Genomic DNA, 23315 nt, shown 5'->3' on the forward strand with positions numbered 1-23315 from the left:
TTTTTCTCAGCACTAAGTGGGAGAAGGATGTTTTGAATTGCAAGATACAAGAGCAAGTACTGGCTGTAATGGAAAGATTCCGTGTCTGCTAGTGGCCATGGTAAACAGCTGGGATTAAAACGAGTGTGTTAATTTAATAGGTATTTTCTCAAAGGACACTAACCAATAGGCTCTGTCAGCCAAGGGCTCTCTCTCATAGAAACCATGCCAATTTCTCTGTGAAACACAGTTACTGTCCTTACCCCTGAAGTCAGAAGTGCACGCACCCAATTTCCAGTAGCCCTGGGGCCGGGAAGCCAAAAATTACACCTGCAAGCAAGCATTCTCCCACACTGCCACACAGCTGCCACATACAGAGAGACTCTCATTTAAACTGTGTACCCTTCAACCCCACGTAGGATCGTCATTAATGATTTCAGATTACAACTGTTGCTTTCTCCCAAAACAGTGATAAATAGAGGAGCTACTCTCAAAATGCTGTTCTTTTAAGTCATTTATTTGCTCTCCTCTCGGGGGCAAAAAGATTTGTTGAGACAAGTGTGAACCTGCCAGAGCTTCTTATTATAGATGCAGCCCCCCTTCCCTCCCTCTTTTCCACTCCAGTACCCTTTCCTCTCTGGGTTTCCTGAACTGAGGCACAAGCCTCTGGTAAGGAACTGCAAGTGGCTCCTTATCAAAACTAGGAGGGATTCACCGGACAGTGGGGTGAGTCAGCCGACAGAGGAAAGAACCACTCCCTTATCCTAGCAGGTCGACAATAAGTCGGGTTTCAGAAAGGAAAAAAGTCTGAGTAGGGCGGTAAACCCATTCCAATTCCAGAGCATCCGCACAGACGTCAAGAGGGAACAAACAAGGCGTGCTGCCTCACCGGAGGTGTGGGCAGGCGAATGCATGCTTCTGTGAAGGGACAGCCTATATATGGGCGAGACAACAGTGGCAGCGAAGGGAGACCCACCACGCTTGACAAAACCACAAGTATTACGACTTGAAATACCACCCGCAGGGTCCCGGCTTCGTTGCCAAAATCTCCCCGGATTTATTTTCAGGCAAGTGACTCACAGTCTCGTCCCCATAAGTAATTCCATTAAAATGAGTCGCCAGTTCCACTAACCCGACTTTCCGTTGCCCTCTGTCTGCCCCTCCCTCCTCTCCGCCCATCCTGCAAACCCAGACAGCTCAGAGACTGAGCAACCATACCCTCGGGAAGCAGAAGGCAGCCTCCCCGGCCCGGCCCCCACCCTCGCGGCAGAATGAATGGGGCCGGCGGCTGGCGCGAGCGCGGGGAGGGAGCGTGTGGGCCGTGCGCGGGGTGGGTACGTGTGTGCGCGCGTGAGCACGCACCCCGGCCAACTTACGGAGGTGGAGTTGGTCCTCGCCTGGCCTTGGTTCCGCACCTCCTGCTCCCGGAACTGCAACCCGGCCAGATGCTTCTCCAGCGCCTCCCAGTCCATAGGGGGAACCGGGGGCTCCTCAGGGACGCACGTCCCGCTGTCCGTGGGCTGAAGGCAGAGGCCCCTGGCCGCCGGGCCCCGGCCGCCGCGCCGGCCCCCTGCGGGCTGGGGCTTCTGGACCGCCCGGCGCGGGGCCCGGGAGCCGCTCGGCCGGCCGGCCACCACCACGTTGCCATTGTGCCTGAGGTCCTGGGGCTCTTGCGGGTGGAGGTTGCCGTTGGGCACCGGGGGCGGCATGGCGGTGGTGGCGCTCCTGCCCCCGCCGCTGCGGGTCCTGGCGCTCACGTCCCCCGGCTCCCGGGCCGGACAGCGGTCATCCCTGTACCCTCGCTCGTGGCGCCCGTCCTCCTCTTCCTTCTCTTCCCCGTCCTCCTCCGGCGCCCACTCATCAATCACCTTCTTCTGGTAGACCGGGAAGGGCTCCTCATAGTCCTCCAGGGCAGACACCAAGTCCAGGCTGCCCCCCGGCGACGACGAGGATTTGCACTCGGAGCAAGGGGTCACTTTGGTGGAGTTGGACTGCGAACTGGCGCGGCTGCTGTTGCTGCTGCTGCTGCCGGCGTCACTGCCTAGATCCATCCCATCCTCTCGGTAATCCTGGGGGGAGGAGGCAGAGAGAGTGAGCCGCTGGCCGAGCCTGCTCCGGCCGCCCGCCGCCCGCCGCGAACGCCCCGGCCCAGTAGTGCCCCGCGCCCGCCAGGCTGGAGGTGCGCCCCCGAGAAGGCGTCGGGGTGGGAGCCGGCACCGGCTAGAGGCTTCCCTCATCGCATCCCTTCCCCTGCGACGAGCGGATTTCCTCCGGGCAACTGACCCTCAAATCAGCAAACGGGGTGCCCAGGCGCTGGCGCGCAGACTTTTCATAACAGGGGCCCCTAGGCGCGCGTGGACTTTTTTAACCATTTTGTGCCGGGTGCGCCCCCGCACCCCGCTCCAGGGATTCTCCGAGAACCAGACACTTTCCCAGAGAATTCTAATTCCCTGGGGGCGGGGACCAAGAAGAGGGTGGGCGGCTACTAAACTCGCACCTCGCGCTAGGCGCGGAGACCACCCCCTACCCGGCCCCGCCCCGCCCCCGCCGGCGGCCCGGAGGCCGGCTCCGCTAGAGAGCTGAGCTTTACTTTCTAAGGAACCGCAGGCAGCTCGGAGGTCTCACTCCCGCCTCCGCGCCCCTTGAGCGAGGCCCGCCTCTGCTCGCTGGAAGGCTCCGGGTGGGGGGCGCTCTCGGCTCCCACTGGGCAGGGTGGCTCCCGCCGCCCCCAAAGGTGTGCGGGGCCGGGGCGCGGCGGCCGTGGCTGCAGGCGCCGCCGCCGCCCTGGGGGAAGGAGGACGCGCCCTGCCGGCGCGGAGCCGGTCCCGCCACCGAGCATGCCCAGAGGCTGCCGGGCGCGGCGGAGTCCGCTCTCCCGGCTTTCTCGGCTGCAGGCTGGGGCGGGAGGCCGGGCGGGGACGAGGTTGGAGGGCCCGGGAAAAGGCCCAAGGGAAGGGGACTCGGGGGCTTTAGGGACGCAGACATGGCCACTTAGCAGGGCCGGCTCCCAGGGGAGAGTGGTGAATTTTAACCCCCAAACACATTCATATTTCTTGCGCGCGCCTCAAGCCCTCTCTGCGGGGTTCATTACCCCGCCTAAACCTCCCGGCACCCCGAAGCGCAGGCCCCTGCCTCCTAAACCCACGCGGAAGTCCCCGGGTGACCCCTTGCAGGACCTCCCTCCCCCTACACGCGCACATACACAAGCCCATGTGGGAGCCCGAGTGACGTGTGCTCCATGGTCATGCACCATCATTTCCCTTCCACCTTCCTCCTCGCCGCTTCCTCTCCCTCCACCGCCCAGCTCCTGTCGCCTGGCTCCAGCCTCCCCTTCCAAGTTCAGGCTGTGGGTGGAACCTGTTGCTTTAGCACACGTTTTCTTTCCTTTCCTGGCTGCTCGCTGAGAATGACCTATGAGAGGTGTGTGTATGAGGAACAGAGGAGTGCAGATGGGACTAGTATCTGGCATGGAGGTGGGGAATCTGTTCTAAAGGTTTGGGCATGCCTCCGAAGTCCCCCTTGGCCACCTCCAATCTAGGAGACATTAAAGGAGGGGAAGAGGTGGCTGTCAGGTCACATGCCCTGTGGCTTGGCTTCCTTCAGTTTTTCGGAAAACCGAATCAAAGAAACCTTTGCTGGGTTTTTCAAAACACTACAACGGCGTTAGTTCGTTAGCTCATCCTCTTTAGGAACAAGGTTCTATGAAATGAAAGAATTGACACTTGGAGAAAGGAGTTGGGTCACAGAGCATCTTTTAAGGATTGCGAGTTTCCTGTGAAGAAACTGTTAGCCAACTCTGGGAAAGAAGGAAATGCCCTCTTTTCCGATTATGAAAAACAGTACTTGGAACTTAAGTGTTCTTCCACAGGCCAAAAAAAAAAAAAAGATACACGAGGTGATGGATGTAAGTAGGTGCAGGGGTGGGGGGGTCCCATATATATATAGGGTCCCATATATGTATTTAATTTATAGATATGAAATCACCATGGTGGACACTTAAAACATCTAATAATTTTATATGTCAATTGTACTTCAATAAAGCAGGAAAAAATTTTTTTAAGAAAATGAAGAACAAGAAGAAAAAAATCAGTGCTTAATTTTACTACAGATTGGGGAAAACCAGTTTCCTTGAACTTCCAGATTTGGGCCTGTTACTAATTATTCCCTGTGAATTCTAGTCTGGACCAAGCCACTACCCTGGCTTGGCACCCTCCAGATTGAGAAAAGGAGGAATGCTTGGAATTCTTTAGTAGGGAGTGGCTGCCACCCTGACATTTCTTCTAAATCCTAAATGGGAGAGACCCTTTGTTTAAGTGATTTCTGTGAAATGAGACTCTCTTCCTCTCTTAGGTAGGCTTGAGCCAGGGAAGATAAGCTAATCTTTTCACTTGTCTGGAAGCAGCTATCTTATTTATGAATAACAGGAAAGGGGCCTTCTGGTCTGTCCCGTTTACAGCTCTTCTGTAAAATAGGACGGAATATAATTTAAAATGTCTTTTATGGTAACATCTGTAAACAGCCTGCCTCCTGCTCCAAATATGGTTTGATTTTGAGGTTGTTGCAGAGCCCTGGGTCAGTGCGGAATAGAGGTGGCCTGTGAGTGTCCAGAGATAGGCGTAGAACGCACTGTGTGCTGAAAACTAGGGAGCTACTTTTCAAGTCACCATGTGAAGGTTTAGGTCAGAAAAAGCTCGTGCTCTGTGGCGGGACACAGGTAGACAGACAAATGTTGATCAACTGGGGCGATAAGGGACAGCTGTGGTCTCCGTCCAATTTTCAAGCATCAGGACCCCCTCAGCCAGCCCCCCAGACTCCCTCCTGGGTTCAGGCTTAGCCCCCTGCTGCCCAGATGGTCTGTGTTCAGGGAATGCAAAATGACGCCTTAGCAAAACATTTGGCAAGATAGATCCCTGCCAAAAATGCACGGCATTTCAAAGCCAAATAGAAACATCTTTGAATTATCTGTCCTTTTAAATTATTTTCTGACCAGATATTCTGGATCAGATGGGAAAGTGCCATGCCTTTTTTTTCTCTTTTCTCTTCATACAAGGTGCCTAGCTCACCCCGTTTGCATTCTGCTTCCAGCTTTCCATCTCCTGCCAAGAGCCGTCCCACTTTGGAACATGAAACCCTGCCAACTGCTAGGCCCAGCAATAGTCTACAGATATGTCCAATGGGATGAAGAAATGATTTGCAAAATGATGGAAAAGCCCCGTCTTCCTGTTTACAGGAACAGTTCCTCAAGTCAGGGGCTTGGGGCTTACAGACTTAGATTTGTCCCTGCAGCCTCTGTAGTTAGATGTCACACATGTGAGTCACGTGGGTGTCATCCCAGACCAGCGCTTTCAGCCCTATCAATCACCAGGGTTCTGTCCCTCTTAGTGCCCACTGCTCCCACCCTAGTCTAGACCACTGTGTCCTGAAATTACTAAACAGTCTCCCTACTAACTTTGCCTGCCCATTCTGTGTAAGCAGCCAGAGTGCTTTTCTAAAATGCAAATCTGAGGGATTTTCCTGGTGGCCCAGTGGTTATGAATCTGCCTTCCAATGCAAGGGACTCAGGTTTGATCCCTGCTCAGGGGAACTAAGATCATACGTGCCATGGGGCAACTAAGCCCATGTGTCACAATGAAAATGCCACCACCACCTCCACCCACCCCTCTCTCATACACACACACCATGCAAATCTGAGCAGCTTTCTCCTGGATTCATTAACCAGGGCTCCTTACTGCTCTTAAAGGAACTGCTTCCTGTCCAACCTCCCCCAGCTTCTTTTGGTTAATTTCTACTCATCCTTTAAGTCTCAGCTTCAATGTTACTTCTTCCTGGAAGGTTTCTCTGATTCTGTGTACCCATCAGAAAGGGATCATATGACTTTACCATGTTCCCATGACACTTCACTTATCACATAAGCTATATCCAAGTTGCTGTTTAATTGCTGATCATCTTTGCTGGACTAAAAAAATCCATTTTAGATCAAGACCCACGCCATACATACATATAAAAATATTAAAAAGTTTCCTAAAACTCTTAGTTTGTAAAATCCTATCCTAATCCATTTAAAACAAAATGTGGTCACATTTCACCATTGACTTTACAACCCTCAAATGGATCAGAGTTTGGGTGTGAAAAAAAGACTCTAAATTCTATAAAGGGAGGAGCTATTTCTATCTTGTTCCTGGTAATTGGAATGGAATAGGAACTTGACTGATATTTGCTGCTGGAATTATTAATAGTTACATTTAATCCTCAAAAACCCTATTAAAAAAAATACAACACCTAGTATCTCCATCTATAGGTAAGGAAGCTGAAGACAGTTAGGTTAAGCAACTAATGCCAAAAGCTAGAAAGCTGGGTGGCAGAGCCCGATATTGATTCCAGGTAGCTGGGCTTCAGAATCCTTGCCCTTAGTCACAGAGCTAAGAGCTCAGCATCCCTTGGTCCAGATGCATATAGATGAATTGACTAAGCCAAACTGATTCCTTACAGCCACCTCAGTGAGTTCTCTGTCTCCTGACCTGCAGAGGCTCCTTGCGCAGTGTTTATACAGAGGACAAGGCAGCTGGCAAGAGCAGCTGTTCCCCTCTGCACATACGTGCTCCAGTCAACGTCCTCAATTGTCAACAAGTTCATCAGTAATCAGCAAGTCGGGGCACTTCATTGTCTAAAAGGAAGAGTCTAGACATCTCAGAAAATGAATTTCACATTATTATGAACTCCTTTAAGAAGGCAGCCACCTGAGATTGAGGTCTTCATTTTGACATGGATAGGAAACTGGAATAATACTCAGAGGGTCTGGATGAGATCACCTTCCTTAGAGATCAGTGCTATTTATAGGATTTTAATCTATAAAGGCAACATTTGCAGAAAGACACAACTGAAATATTTAAATCATAAGGAATAAGAATAGGTGGGGAAAAGATTTATTTGCAAAATTTCCAAACTAATTCTGAAGTTATTAGCCCTAATGCTGAACCTTCTCTAAGTTGTAGCATTTAGAGTAATAAAGATATGGCTAGCAAAGGGGTTTGTATTTTATCTTTATTACATGAATTACATGCAAGTCACATGCAGTACACAGATGCTCTCCTGTTTCATCACCTGAGTGTGACTATATGGGAATATTTAACAGCACTGTGGGGCGGAGTGTCCTGGGTATAGAACATCTGGGCTTTCTTTCCTGCAGTGTCTCTAACCACTTTTGTGACCTCAGCTTCCTCATGAAGGAGCTGGATTGCCTGCTCCCAGTGTTAAGCAAATAGTAAGAATTAACTGAATGATTAAGTGAATGCACTAAAAGGCTTCTTCTAGCTTAAGGACCTTTTAGAAATGTCTCTGCATCATTTTATCACTTTCCTTCTTGGGAGGTACAAAGTTGGTTCCTCCAGCAGTTCAAAAACAAGGTCTATCTCCCTTAGGTAGGTTGAATACATGGTGTGTCTCTTTTATTTCTGTAGGGCAAATGAATTGATTTAACTTATTAGTCTGTACGTGAAGCTATTTTGGAGATGGTTCCTATACACAGCTAAAATAATTTTTTTTCTTCCATTTATAGAGCTATGCTTTAATGAAAAAAACACAACTTAAAAAAAATTATCTGAAATATTTTGATTCTCTAGCAAACCATGACATTGCATTTATTTCCTGTGCTTTCCTCACTAAAAATGAAATAGCAAAATCTAGGCAAAACTCAGCTCATCAAAGATAGCTCCAATGACCTATTTTCTAAACCTGAAACCAGGACACTTGGCTTGACAAATACTACAGCACTCACAGAAACTAGGTGAATGCGTGTTTGAGATAAAGATTACCCTGAAAAATCTGTAAGCATTGGCGAAGAAAGCAAGTCTAACTGTGGCAAAGGGACAGCATCTTTATCAGAGAAAACTGACATAGAATGTGTCAGTCAGGACCTCAGCATATGGCCACACAGACTGTGCCCTGAACAGTGCCAGGAGGCTTGTGAACCCCACCTCAGGTGCCCACCAGGAGGGGCCATTTGGTTCCCTTTGCATAGATGACAGTGTCAATGATGCCCTCTGGAGTTGTTCAGTACGCAACAGTACACATAAGCTCTGGTGGGAATTCCACTGGTAGGAAATTTCTTCTCTGTTGACATGACTAGAAGAGGAAGGCTGCTGTTCTTTTCCTAACCAAGTCATACCACAGACTGGATGGCACAAACACAAATTCAACTTGTCGAAACCCTCCAGTCTTTCTTTCCCCAGACGTTTTCTGTCATCAGGTTCTACTTTCCCTAAGTTCCTAGCACTTCTTGAAATTGCAAGTCTGTCAGCAACTCTGAATTTCTTTTTTGAACTTTATTGAAGGGTATTTGTATGTGCTAAGTTGCTTCAATCGTGTCTAATTCTTTGTGGACTCTGTAGACTGCAGCCCGATAGGCTCCTCTGTCCATGGGATTCTCTAGGCAAGAACACTGGAGTTGGTTGCCATGCCCTACTCTAGGGGATCTTCCTGACCCAGGATAGAACCCACATCTCTAAGTCTCCTGCCAACTGGGAAGTCCACTGAAGAGTATACATTACATAAAAGGATGTTTAGGAAAAGCTGGGAAATTTTGTAGACACACTGCCTGAGCGGAGGGAAGCATTACAAGTGATGGGCACTGAAGCCCACTTGCCCATCACTTGATACAGGTTGAAGTGCCGAGAAAGTGTATACCTTAGGCTTCCCTGGTGGCTCAGTGGTAAAGAATCTGCCTGCCAAAGCAGAAGACGTGGGTTCTATTCCTGGTCTGGGAAGATACTACATGCCACAGAGCAAGGAAGCCCATGTGCCACAACTATTGAGCCTATGCTCTGGAGCCCGGGGACCTCAACTATGGAGCCCATGTGCTGCAGCTACTGAAGCCTGCATGCCCTAGAGCCCGTGCTCTGCAACAAGAGAAGCCATCACAATGAGAAGCCTGCATACCCCAACTAGAGAGTAACCCCCAATGGCTGCAACTAGAGAAATCCCCCACATGGCAATAAAGACTCAACACAGCCAAATATGTATATATATATATATGGAAGTGAAAACTTCTGGCCACTTCTTGACATAACACTGGAAGCACTCTAAAATTTGAAAGTGGCTGCTGGCATTGTCAGTGTAATGTGAGCAAGAGGAATGCACTGGAAAGTGGAGGGAGGTGGTGAGGTGGGACAGGAGAGAACTCTTCCAAGAGACTTGACTCTGCCTCTGCCTCTGCCTCTGCCCAACTCTACATTTAGGGGCAAGGTGGTCCCTGCAGCTCTTTGGGCCACTGGCCTCATCATGAAAGGAGAACTGTATGAAACCATCAGATGCCTCCAAGGGTCAGGCAGGTGAGGCAAATGAGTGAGGCTGCCAGCAGGGGCAACAGGAAGTCACAGGTTGAGCCGCTAAATCACTAAACAGCACAGAGCCATCTGAATTAAAATTCAGGACAAAAAGCAGGTTTATCCTCATTGGAAAAGACTCTGATGCTGGGAGGGATTGGGAGCATGAGGAAAAGGGGACGACAGAGGATGAGATGGCTGGATGGCATCACCGACTCGATGGACATGGGTTTGGATGAATTCTGGGAGTTGGTGATGGACAGGGAGGCCTGGCTTGCTGCGATTCAAGGGGTCGCAAAGAGTCGGACACAACTGAGCGACTGAACGGAACTGAACTGATCCTCAGTTTGGGCTTCCCTGGTAGCTCAGTGGGTAAGGAATCCACCTGCAATGCAGGAGACCTGGGTTCAATCCCTGCAAGCATACTGGAGTGGGCTGCCATCCCCTGGAAGGCATGGCAGCCCACTCCAGTATGCTTGCTTGAAGAATCCCCATGGACAGAGGAGCCTGGCCAGTCACAGTCCATGGGGTCACAAAGAGTCGGACATGACTGAACAGCTAAGCAGAGCATACATCCTCGGTTTATCCCTGGATCACCCCTTGGACCTCTGCTCTGAGACCTACATCCTGAGAATGCTAAGTCCATATGAAATGAGTTAAAGAGGCCATACATCTTAGCTTGTACAGGACAGTCCTGCTTTATATCTGCTGTCTTCGCATAATTATTAATGGCACCCTCCCTTACTCGCAATAGTGCCCCAGTTTCCATGATAAATTACCTGATCATCCCAGTTAAGGGGGAATCATCAATGACTAAACGTAAACTTTGTGGAGCAGTATTTCCCAGATCTGTCCAGACCTTCAAACGAAGTTAAGCAGGTTGGGTGGCACTGTTTTATAGGTTATTAGTCTAAATGAATTTCCAAAATAGTGCAACAAAAATGGTTCAGTAAAAACATTATGACATGAATTTTAAAATCACAGAAAATACAGGAGAGGTTACCAATTTATGAAAAATGTTAAACTTCACTAGTAATCAAAGAAAGGCAATTTCAATCATAATGAGGTAAAATTTTGCCTGTGAAAATTATTTAGAATGACAGTGTCAGTGTCAGAATGGGTGTGATAGAAGGAACACTCATATATGTTTAGTGGGATTATAAATCGGCTGAGATATTATATGATAACATCTCTTAAATGTCTTTACAATATTTATACTCCATGATCTGTTAATCAACAAATGTTTATTGAGCACCCATTACATGCCAGGCACTGAGAGATAGACAGGTAAAAGAAATAAATGCTAATTGCCCTAAAATGAAATTTCACTGTTGCAGAGAAAAAGACATTACAGAGGGGAAAAAATGTAACAATTTGGATTACAGTTTGTAATAAGTGCCATTCTAAAGGAGATCAGTCCTGGGTGTTCTTTGGAAAAAATGATGCTAAAGCTGAAACTCCAGTACTTTGGCCACCTCATGCGAAGAGTTGACTCATTGGAAAAGACTCTGATGCTGGGAGGGATGGGGAGCAGGAGGAGAAGGGGACGACAGAGGATGAGATGGCTGGATGGCATCACCGACTCAATGGACGTGAGTTTAAGTGAACTCCGGGAGACGGTGATGGACAGGGAGGCCTGGCGTGCTGCGATCATGGGGTCCAAAGAGTCGGACACGACTGAGTGACTGAACTGAACTGAACTGAACTGAATAAGTGCCCCCAGAGTCACTGGCTATGACACTGAGAGAGCATGGAGGTAGTGGATGTGTTGGAGGAGGAGCAGGAAACAGGTTGGTCAGCTGAAGAGGGTGAGAAGAATCTAACAGGCAGAGGGAGCATCTTGGACAAGGTTTTGAGGTTGAAAGAAGCTTACCACAATTGAGTAACTGAAAGGAAACCACTGGTTGGAGCAAGAGAGTTCAGGGAAAGTGGCAAGATGAAGTTGAAAGGTGAGCAAAGGTTGCCATGAAGATCTTTATCCTAACAGCTACTTAGGGGTTGTAAAAACAGATTTTTTTTTTGACACTTTCTCCATGGTGAAGAATTGCGTGGGGACAGGATACAGCAGGACAAGAGTGGATGCAGAGAGACGAATTAGGAAACAAATATAGCAGTCCAGGAAAGAGATGGATGTGGCTTAGGTGAGAGTTGGGGAGATAGGGTGAAATAGAAATACTGAACATATATTTCCATGATAGAATCAACTGGATCTGGTGACTGAATAGATGGAGGTAGTGAGAGAGAGATGTCACTGACAGTTTCCAGGTTGTTATCACAGGGAATTTAGTGCAAAGGTTATGTCTCTTTACTCAAATGGGCAGTTAGGAGGAGGGTATTTGGGCAGGGGAGCAGAAAGAAGGAAAACATTGACTCCTTTTTGGACATTTTCTGTTTGAGATGGTATAAGACATACAAATGGAGATCACAAGAAGGTATTTGGATATGTAGGACTGGAACTTGGAAGAATGATCTGGGGCTGGTGATGTAAATATGGGAGTTGCAGCATATAGATGTGAAAGTTTGGTATACGTGACATTGGAGACAAACAGAGAGAGTGAGAAGAGAAGTCTCCAGCCCTGAGGAACTCCATCATTTATAGATCTTAGGTAAGAAGAACAGGGTTTGTAAGAAAAACAAGAAAGAGAATGGGAGGGGAGACAATAGTTACTCTTTAAAAAATGTAGCCTAAGGACACAGAAACGAGGATCTGGATTTACACATAAAGATGCTCATTGTGGCATATACAATAGTGAAGAATTAGCTTCAACCTAAATGTCAAAAAATTGGAAGATGTTTAAATACATTGTGACATATTCATTCTGTGGAATAAATGCAGTCAAGTAAGATGCTTTTGAAAATTATAACATTAAATGAATAAAGGAGGGTATACTATTATACACACAATGTGATCCACATTTTAAAAAATTAAATGGATATATACCTAGAAAAAGATGTAGCCAAATGTTAATAGTGGTTAACTCTGGAAGGCAAAATTGCAGGTGATTTTTTAACATTTGTATCTATTTGTATTTTTCAATTTCTTTACAATCATCATGGAATAGGTTGTAACATTTTTTCAAACTAGAAAATAAATTATGCATATTTATTTTATTCAAAATGAATGATTCTAAATTTGTTACAGAATCCCATAAAAATGATTGTTCCAATGAGATAGATTTTATTTATATAAATTCTGTGATGAATCTTCATATAAAATAATTTTAGAGTTTCATAAATTGCTTGTTTAATAAATAATAAGCAAATAAAAATAAATTTGACTAATTAATAAATAATGAGTAAATAAACTCCAGGAGATAGTGAGGGACTGGAGGCCTGGGGTACTGCAATCCGTGGAGTTGTAAAGAGTCATACACGACTTAGTGACTGATCAACAACAAAATGGCTTATTAATATAAAATTTTTGAATATAAGATTTTCTTTCAAAATATAGACTGAATCAGCACACTTCTGAAAAAAAAGTTTGAGACCATAATGAATGGAATCAGGGGCTGGCAAACTTTTACGGTAGATGGCTAAGTAGTAAATGTTTTTGACTTTGTGAATCATATAGTCATACTGAATGTTACTTATTTTTTTTCCTAAGCAACCCTCTAAAAATGTAAAAACTCCTAATTTTCCAGCCATACAAAACCAGGTTGTAGGCTTGATCTGGCCCACAGACCATAGTTTAATGAGCTCTGGAGTAAAGGATGAATATGCTAAGAATAACACATAACGGACTTCTCGGGTGGCCCAGTGCTTAGGAATTGCCTGCTAATGTACAGGACACAGGTTTGATTCCTGGTCCTAGAGGATTCCACATGCCAGGGACAGCTGGACCTGAACACTGCAACTACTGAGCCCATCACCTAGAGCCCAGTGTTCTGCAGCAAGAGAAATCACTGCAATGAGACACCTTTAGGCAACAAAAGACAGCCAGCGCAGGCAAAAAAAAAAATAAATTTTAAAAATTAAAACAAACCAAAACATTAAAAAAAGAACAACATATAACTACTTTCTCATTAAAAACTAACATAATATTGGGATTGAATGTTCAATTATTAAAATCCTAGAACCCGTTGGGATCTATTTTCAACAGGAAGCAGAATAAACAGAAAAGATCCAAAAGTGTGTCTAGTGTGTGTGTGCTCAGTCGTGTCTGATTCTTTGCAATCCCGTGGACTGTCTGTGGGATTCTCCAGGCAAGAATACTGGAGTGGGTTGCCATTTCCTTCTCCAGGGAATCTTCCTGACCTAGGGATTGAACTTACATCTCTTGCATCTCCTGCACGGGCAGGCAGACTCTTAACCACTGGAGTCACCTGGAGCAAACTTTAAAAAGAAAGTCTTTATCTTTTTTAATGGAAAACTGAACCTGTGCAAATACATCACGAAGTTGGTAGTTTTACCTAGAAAGTAAAAGCTAAAGAAAAATTTCTTATAAAATGAATCTTTTCATCATTCTATAATCTTAATTTTTGGTGCCATGAGGGGAATGTTGCTGTTATATCCAGGAATCTATTCATTTGTTCAAGTCATAAACCTGGGAACCATCCTTGTCCCTCCCATCTGTGCTTCACGTCCAGTCACCAAAAGATGGAGCTTCCCTGGTAGATCAGCTGGTAAAGAATCCACCTGCAATGCAGGAGACCCTGGGTTGATTCCTAGATCCCGGATTGATTCCTGGAATCTGCAACATATTTATTCTAAGGTTATATTATTTGAGCTTCTCTGGTGGCTCAGATTGTAAAGAATCTGCCTGAAATGCAGGAGACCTGTGTTCAATCCCTGGGTTGGGAAGATCCCCTGGAGGAGGGCAGGGCAACCCACTCCAGTATTCTTGCCTGGAGAATCCCCATGGACAGAGGAGTCTGGTGGGCTACAGTCCATGGGGTTGCAGAGTCAAACACGACTGAGCAACTAAGCATAGCATAGAGTGCTGTTAATGCTCCAAGCAGATCCGTGTTCCTGGCCCCTACACCCACCCCCCAGCTGCTGTGAATATTGGCTTATGAAGGCTCACAGCTATCTTCTATGGTGCAATTTATCCCTCTGCCTTCATCAGGCCAGGAATAGACCGTCTGATCCACATGCTACTTGGCATTTCTCCTGCCCCATCCTGCTCCTCTCACTTTCTTACAGGCTTATCCCTTAATAAACCCCTTGATATGAAGAACTGACTCATTGGAAAAGATCCTGATGCTGGGAAAGATTGAAGGCAGGAGGAGAAGGGGACAACAGAGGATGAGATGGTTGGATGGCATCACCGACTCGATGGACATGAGTTTGAGCAAGCTCTGGGAGTTAGTGATGGACAGGGAGGTCTGGCGTGCTGCAGTCCATGGGGTTGCAGAGTCAGACACAACTGAGTGACTGAACTGAATTGATCTGAAATCACCTGTACGCAAATCCCTGTCTCAGACTCTGTTTCTAGGGAACCTGACCTAAGACGTCAAGATCCCATGATTCTGCTTCTTAATATATTTGGCTTTCTGACCACTACATCTGCTTGGAGAAAGGAAACAGGACTGGGTTATTCTTATAATTTTATTCTAATCCAGGAATACATTTCAAAATTTACTGTATGACATCAATAACTTTTATGAATACCAGGAAATAGTTCTTATAAAATATGTAGTAATGATCTGATAAACAAAAACACCCATAAAGACAGACAAAGAGCATAGGAGAGATTTAGCTTTAGGTTGATATTACTAAATAGAATTATTGCTCGTATTATTTGCACTAGTGAGTGGAAGCAGCTGTATCTCCAATATTATCAATTTTGCTAATTGTTATTGATTATATTTTAAAAACTGTACTAATAACCAATAGCCTATAAATAATCTTTTATTATAAGGCTTTTCCACTTTATTATACTGTAATAGTTTCCTTGGTCCTTAATATGATGTGATTATTGGCTGACTTGGAAGAATACCTTTATTAGAATATGCATATGTATTCAATTTATCTTCTCAATTACACCTACATTAAAACCTTCCAAATCAAGTTTGCAAAAACAGACAAGCAACAGAGCCTATATGGCTTGTGATCTCCTGCACTATTGCATCTGGTTAATGATGACAATAACCTTCAAGAATAAGCACTGAATTAATCGGAGGGTTCTGTGTGTGGCTCCCAGGGAAGTGTGCACTGCAGTCCAAAGGCTGGATCCAGAGCAAGGTGAGAGCTGGAAGCATGAGGAACACAAATCCCCTGCAACATCCAGGGAGATGGTATACAAAAGCACAGAGTTTCACCAATAGTAACGTAACTTTTTCACTCTTTCCTCTAAAGTGATTTTACTTTTCTTATTCTGGAAGAAGGAAATCAGCTGCTTCTCTACTTTCTCAATGAAATACATTTTGCTTCAGGTTATTCATAGTTACTCTCAACTGACAAATCTATTATGAAGAACAAAGTCGACCATTCTTTGGTTTGATAATCACTGAAACTGAGTGTTTAGTGCTCAGGTAGCCATTAACTCAGTTGGTAAAGAATCTGCCTGCAATGCAGGAGACCCTGGTTCGATTCCTGGGTCAGGAAGATCCCCTGAAGAAGGGATAGGCTATCCACTCCAATATTCTTGGACTTCCCTTGTGGCTCAGCTGGTAAAGAATCTGCCCACAATGTGGGAGACCTGGTTCGATCCCTGGGTTGGAAAGATCCCTGGAGAAGGGAAAGGCTACCCACTCCAGTATTCTGACTGGAGAATCCCATGTACAGTCCATGGGGTCACAAAGAGTCGACAACAACTGAGTCACTTTCACTTTTCAGCCATTTTCAGTGAATAAATTGCTCATCAGCAGAGACTCAAATGCTCTTTTCCTCTCCTCACTTATTTCTTGTGTTCAAAAGAAAACAAAAGAGAAACCTCTGAGTATGCTGTTATTTAAATAGAGGCAAGTCCAGATTGCTCCTGGGAATCCCTGGGATTCCCAGATGGTAAAGAATCTGCCTGCAATGCAGGAGACCCAGGTTTAATCCCTGGGTCGGGAAGATCCCTTGGAGAAGGGAATGGCTACTCACTCCCGTATTCTTGCCTGGAGAATTCCATAGACAGAGGAGCCTGGTAGGCTACAGTCCATGTGGTTGCAAAGATTCAGACACGACTGAGAAACTCACACACACACACACACACACCAGGTTATTCCAATGCCTATAATGAGTCTATTTCCTGGGAATTTCTTTTCACTCTCATCAAATAACTTCAATGAATGATAGTCACATTCCTCAACCTGAGCATGGGCATCTCAGACTCCTGAGCATGGGCTCAGACTCCTCTCCCACTCTCAGTGGAAGAGTCAGGCTCTCCCTCATGTGGATCTGGGCACAGGGCTAGAGGGTGGCCGGGTTGGTCTGAGCTGGCAGGGGTGAACAAGGGACAGAATCTGGGACTAGACTCCTGTCTAAGGCACAGTCACTTGGCTACCACCTCCAGGATTTTGTCGTACTATGTACCACCTCTGGCTTCCCAATGAGTCAGCAGGTAAAGAATTCTCCTGCAACGCAGGAGATGCAAGAGATGAAGGTTCAATCCTGGGTTGGGAAAATCCCCTGAAAGAGGGAATGGCAACCTGCTCCAGTATTCTTGCCTGAAAAATCCCATGGACAGAGGAGCCTGGCGGGCTACAGTCCATGGAGTCGCAAAGAATAAAACAAGACAGCATGCACACATACCACCTCTATTCCAACTTATACAATATTTTACGCTAAATCAATTGTTGTTCAATTACATTCATTCAAAGGAGAAACTTTATATTACTATGATAAATGGAATATAACTATTATGTGCTGAAATAGAAGTAAAGTATACACATATGACATTTTATCAACTTAAAATTAATTTTAACACCTCTGAAATTGAGATGTATCTTAGAATTAATGGCATCTTACAATTATAATTGGCAACATCATATTTTAGTAGCACATAAAATAATGATGTGTTTTACTTATAAGTGATGTATTAGATTTGATGAAATATGTAAATTCTATAAAAACAATGTTACTGAACTTTTAAAAATGAAAAGTAAAAGTGACAAATGAAAAACAGAATAAATCAAACTGACTTATAAAATGTGTGGTTGGGGATTTCCCTGGTGGTCCAGGGGCTAAAACTCTGCACTTCCAATGCAGGGAGCGCAGGGCTCCATCCATGGTCAGAGAACTAGATCCCACATGCCACAACTAAGAGTTTGCATGCCACAACTAAAGATCCCTGCATGCCACAACAAAAACTGAAGATCTCACGTGCTGCAACTAAAACCCAGCACAGCTAACAAATAAATAAAACGTATGGTTGAATATAAGTTTCTTGTTGATTATAATGGAACTTTGGATCAAACTAACTAGAAATCCAGTTAGGATTTCTAGTTAGGATTTCAGACAAAAATAACGATCCACATCAATGAGACAAACCTGTTAGTTTCTATATTAACCCACTAACTTGCATTAGGACATGGCTTATGTGCATGCTTGCGTGCTAAGTTGCTTCGGTAGTGTCTGCCTCTTTGCAACCCTATGGACTGGAGCCTGCCAGGTTTCTCCATCCATGGGATTCTCCAGGCAAAAATACTGGAGTGGTTGCCATGCTCTTCTCCAGGGGATCTTCCTGACCCAGGGATTGAACCTGCGTCTCTTATGTCTCCTGCATTGGCAGGTGGATTCTTTACCGCGAGCACCACCTAGGAAGACCAAGGATGTGGTTAAGACAGCTCAAAAATATTCAACTATTTAATCTGCTATATTTAAGTGTACATATACATACTCAGCAACTTTAGGAAGTGGTATTTCAACATATCACTTAATAAAACACAGAGGTACTTGTAAAATTCAGTATGTGGGAGTCCTTCCCTCTTGGTTGTCTATGCTTCTAATGGGCACTGCTGAGGGTTCCATTATTGAGGGCTTGGAACACTTATGATTATGCCTGAGCACCGCACCCCTGATTTATGAGGTCTAAGTAAGCTTGATTCCCAGGACAGTACTACATTTGTCTCATCCTAAGCAATATTCTCTGTGAAATTACAGGTTTTATGCGTGCATTCCCTTCTGCAAAATATATATGAATGTAAAAACAAGACTGTCAAAAGACATTTGTCTGAGTATCACCTAAAAATTACTGTGTATCACACTTTGGGCAACACTCATCTTGATGGAACACCAAGTAGAAAGTACTCAGCGGAAATGGGGACAGTTGGGTTACAGCTAGAACCAGGTGGGTCAGGTGGGGCGAAGAAGGCAATCAGGAGGCAAAAGTCCTGCAGGAACTGTCCAGGACCTAGACCTCTGGAGAAGGTCCTGGAGTAGGGAGGTGCTACCTTCAGAAGACAACAGCATTCATTTTTCCATTTCTCTGTTCATTCATTGAAATATCTACCATGTGCCAGGCACTGTGCTGGGTTCTGGAAAGAAAGAGTTGAAAGAGGTCAAACAGTTCACAGCGTAGAAAGGAAATGAACAGCAGTGATTACAGTTGGGTTTCAAAATATTAGGGTGGGTGTAGACAAAGAGTCCAGTGAAAAAAAGTATTGGAACAGGGCATTTAACTCAATGTGGACCACCCAGGGAAGTCTTCCAGAAGGAGTGATGCTTGAATTGAGTCTTGAGGTGTAAGTGAAAGTTGCTGAAATCCTCCAGATGCCAAATGATGGAAGGATACCCCATCTCAGGGAACAGCGTGGTCAAAGTTCAGCAGTTTGTTAAGAAAGCATGATCTGTCACCCACAAATGAGAGATGTTAATATAATTGGAAAAGAGAAAGTGAATATCAGAGGATGGTAGAGAAAGAAGCTGAAAATGGTAGGAAATCTCAAGCTGGATGTGAAGGATACTGAACTTGACCTTGAAGTTCACAGAGAGACTTGAAGGATTTTAAGCCAGAAATGGCTGGATTATATGTGTGTTTTGTGTGTTGACTGATGTTGAGGAAAAGTAAATTCTGTATTAAAACATAACCTGAAGGCCTTAGCCAGAGTGCTAGACAGTCAGCACGTAGAGATTTGTATCATGTAAAAAACTGAAGTATGATCAGGACACAGGACTGTGGGCTGCTGAAAGGGCGTGAAAGGGCAGATGATTAGCACTGCGGATGTGAGGTGCTGAAGGAGTCCCACATAGGCAGGAGAAAATCTCCCAGGTGAGAATAAGAGTTTGTGAAGAAAGGAAGAGGAAGAGCCAGTGCTAACTTTCACAGTGAGCCTAGAGGGCTGGCTGAACCTCCAGCAGATGACAGCGACAGGGAAGGCTAGAGAGTGCTGGAGGCATTCCCTCTGTATATCCTGAGATAACCCATTGTGTCAACTTTTATTTATACATCTACATTTTATTTATATATTTCTTTTTTTAAAAAAAGTGTTTATTGTGGAAACACTTCAAACATTTACATAATCGAATAGCACAATGAACCCCATGTATCCATCACCCAACTCTAGCAATTATCAGCCCACAGTAGTCTTATTTCCTCTGGATTATTTTGAAGCAAATCCCAGACATCATACCTTTTTAAAACAATGATCTTTATCCTTAACCCAAACCTGTGTCAGAATCATAGGATATGGCGAACTTTGTACTGTGGCTAATTAAAAAATACTGAAAATTCACAAATACAGAAGCAAAGTCTACTCTCTAGTAAAGAGAAATTAATAATAAGACGATATGAACATGATGTTATTTAGAGAAAGGGGTATTTAGAGAATAAACCTCAGTTATTTAGAGAAAGGGGTAAAACAGAATAATTTAGAAATAATGCTCATCTGGTAAGCAAAGATACTAGTAAAATCCTACAACCTGAATTAAACTAATGAGGTTAAATATATGAGCAGTGTTCTTGCCTGGAGAATCCCAGGGACGGGGGAGCCCGGTGGGCTGCCGTCTATGGGGTTGAACAGAGTCGGACACGACTGAAGCGACTTAGCACCATATAAGCAGGAAACAGAAGAAAATTGATTTGAAAATGTGTGTACTAAAGCACCAAAGAAATAAGCTATTAAATAGGAAAAGCAGAAAGACCTGGGCTGACGGTGGGATAGGGAAACAGATTAAGTGTAAGTTGGAATATAGCGTAGCTCATTTAAAAGAGATCCCAATTAATTCCTTCATGCAATAATTACTGAGCGCCTGCCACGTGCAGGGCACCATCATGTCTCTGGAATGTCACCGGCCTTTAGTAAACCATCTTCGCTGCTTAGAGGAGGTAACAAGTGACCTGAGGGCAAGCAGCTGCGTGTACCTGATTCTGCCTGAACCTCATCCAGATTCTTTATTAAACACCTGGCTTCTTGAGAAATAGAGGCAACTGGAAGGGGTTCAAAGGAGTGGAAAAGAAAATAATTAGAGGAAGAGGTTGGTTTTAACAGAAGGATCAAAGGAACGAAATATTGGGAACTTGGCTAAGCTGGGGGCTCAGGGTAAAAAATGAGCTATCTGAGGCATGTAAAGAGTGAAGTTACATAAGAAATATTGAGGTGGTGCAGAGGGCATAACGGAGAGCCTCGGACAGAGGAAGAGAGGGAAAGGCAGCTGCCAGGGGCAGGATAAGGCACTCAGGAGACCCAGGGCTACAGACAGCACATTCTGACATCAAGTGGGACTCTGTCCAATGGTTACAGAACGTGGGCACTATTTTTAACCTTTCAACTTTAGAAAAGAAAGTGTTCTGAATCACTGCTAACCCTGATGAGCAGCATGGGAAGGGAGAGGAAAAAGTATTTTCTCTCAAATGTAATTCATAGATAAGTTCTAATGCTTCTCACTCCCATGATGGTTTCTCCAGTCAGCAAAAGTCTTACCGGGGATGGCAGAGCAACAGAGTATTAGTTCTCTGGTTAATGTTTTACCTTTTCATTTAAGGTCTTAGTGACCTTATTTTGGCAACTTTTTTGGTTCTTGATCAGTTTCTTTCATTCAGACTCTGGGTCCTTATTTTGTGGAAGGAATTACTTTTTTTTTTTTAATTTTAAAATACATCATAAATACAAATCAGGGTCTACAAGCCTTTATGTAGAGTTTAAAGAATAATGATGACGTGAACACCAGCATTTCCCATCTCTCCAATTAAAGTCAGATCCTTCTTTGAGGCCCTCTGGGTATCACACCTTGATCACTTTTCTTCCTCTGTCTCTTCTTTCTATTCCTCAACATTATCCTAAAAGTTAGCTTAACCTCTTCCTTAACATTTTACAATAGGGTATGATCCAGAGCTTAGCTAAACTACTCCAAGCTATTGCTGCCTCAGCATTCAATGTTTTGGCTAAGAGGCCTGTGACGGGGGTCGGGTGGGCTTAAACTGACGCCAGCCCCTCATGTCATCAAGCACATGCCCTGAATGACAGCCTGCAGACTCACAGCAAATGTGCACTCCTGATATAACTCCCCAGCAGCCAGTGATACATCGTCTTTCACCTCCCAGGGCTTTCCCCTTGGGCACCCCTTAGATAAGACCCCCAGGAGCTTACCAAAAAAGTGAAAGCAAAGTCGCTCAGTCATATCCAACTCTTTGCAACCCCGTGAACTGTAGCCTATGAGGTTCCTCCATCCATGGAATTTTCCAGGCAAGAGTACTGGAGTGAGTTGCTGTTTCCTTCTCTAGGGGATCTTTCCGACCCAGGGATTGAACCCGGGTCTCCAGCATTACCAAAACCCTGCTCTTTTTGGTTCCAAATACGGCTTATTACTGTCATCATATCTCTGGTTGTATCATGGTCTCACGGTGGGCTCTTCCCCACTCTCAGGACAGCACTGCTGAAGGCCAAACAGACTCAATTCTTTCCACAGAGGACAGAAAAATTTTAAATATAATTGAGTTCATGACATTGGCTACTCACGTTGCTTAGACAAGTAGGTGGATGAACCTTAAGTAGCACATCACTACACTGAAGTTGGAGATGTACTTTATTCTTCCCTGTGGACAGTGTTCTGGAAGAAACTCTCATTCAGTACCCCTCAGAAATGCCATTGGCGATTCCACATATCTGGGGGCAGGGACTTCCTGCCCCAGCCCTGCAGAAGCATCCGTTGGGCAGCAGGCCTGGTGCAAGGAAGTGGCACAATGAACTGCATTTCCCTTTTCCTTCTGACCCCTTTCCTGAGGCTGGAGTCACCCGTGCATGGTCCTCCCTGATCACACTAAAGCTCACCAAACACTTGGCCACTGCCCGAAAGTTTTGCCTCTGCACCGAATCTCAGTCCCCTCACATCCAAACTCGTGCAACTGGACCAACCGGGGTTTGTCAGGCTCTGGACCACCTCTGCTGGCAGCCCCAAGCCCCTCCCTTCCTCCCAGCACCACATCAGCAAGGTTTTACCGTTTTTGGTGACTTGGCTAAACAGGCCAGGGGGTTCATCCTATATGACCTTTCCTATGTTCTTTAGCAATTCTAATTGAGGCCAGGGTGATTATGAATTTTAAATAAGTGAAAGGATCAAAGCTGATGAAGACAAGATGCAGGCAGTTTTAAACTTTCTGATTTTTTTTTTCCCCCACCTCCCTAAGAACAGCTTAAAGAGGCATGAAGTCATGAAGTAAGGGATCTGGAAACTTCTACTCAGCAATTTATACTAGGTTTTTACAAATATAAGACATTCCATTAAGGCTAGGTAACACTCTGGTATTTCTAAAATCCTGTGAAATTGGTGTATCTCAGTGGAGACATAGGGTATTAGAAACTGATGTCTGAAAATTATTGCTATAATATCTAAAATTCCCTCTTCTCTCTCTTTTTAATTCCAAGAAGTCCAAGATCTTATGGGCAGAATATATGGCTTTTAGCAAAAGCTGGCTCTTGAGGTTTGAATTGGCTCAGGCTCGTTCTTCTCTGTTTTTAGATCCTCTCTAGTCATTCATTCAATAACAAACATTTACTAAACATCTAGTAAATAAGTGTCAGGTACAGTGCTAAACTCTGGAATTTCTAAGAAAAATCCTGACATTGGTACCTCCTTTGGAGGGTGGGCAGTTTGAAGAGCTAATAGAGAAAGAGATGCAGATAAAGAAAGAAAAGCAGTAGTGTTCTAGGT

The 23315-nt window shown here is 45.0% G+C and overlaps 1 protein-coding gene across 6 annotated transcripts in view; it reads right to left on the reverse strand.

The window, feature by feature from the left end:
- The window catches only part of LOC113892965 (schwannomin-interacting protein 1), an 883273-nt gene that overhangs the window by 143935 nt on the left and 716023 nt on the right, over window positions 1-23315 (reverse strand). For 3 of the 6 annotated variants that reach the window (XM_027542502.1, XM_027542518.1, XM_027542543.1), the window contains one exon: window positions 1356-2048. In XM_027542502.1, the coding sequence (XP_027398303.1) occupies window positions 1356-2048 (693 nt within the window). Of the gene's footprint in view, window positions 1-1355; window positions 2049-2262; window positions 2425-2569; window positions 2672-3181; window positions 3464-23315 lie in introns of those variants that run through there. The other 3 variants (XM_027542513.1, XM_027542533.1, XM_027542524.1) reach the window with 3 other exon arrangements.

This window comes from Bos indicus x Bos taurus, chromosome 1 (assembly GCF_003369695.1).
Source record: "Bos indicus x Bos taurus breed Angus x Brahman F1 hybrid chromosome 1, Bos_hybrid_MaternalHap_v2.0, whole genome shotgun sequence".
Taxonomy (NCBI): domain Eukaryota; kingdom Metazoa; phylum Chordata; class Mammalia; order Artiodactyla; family Bovidae; genus Bos; species Bos indicus x Bos taurus.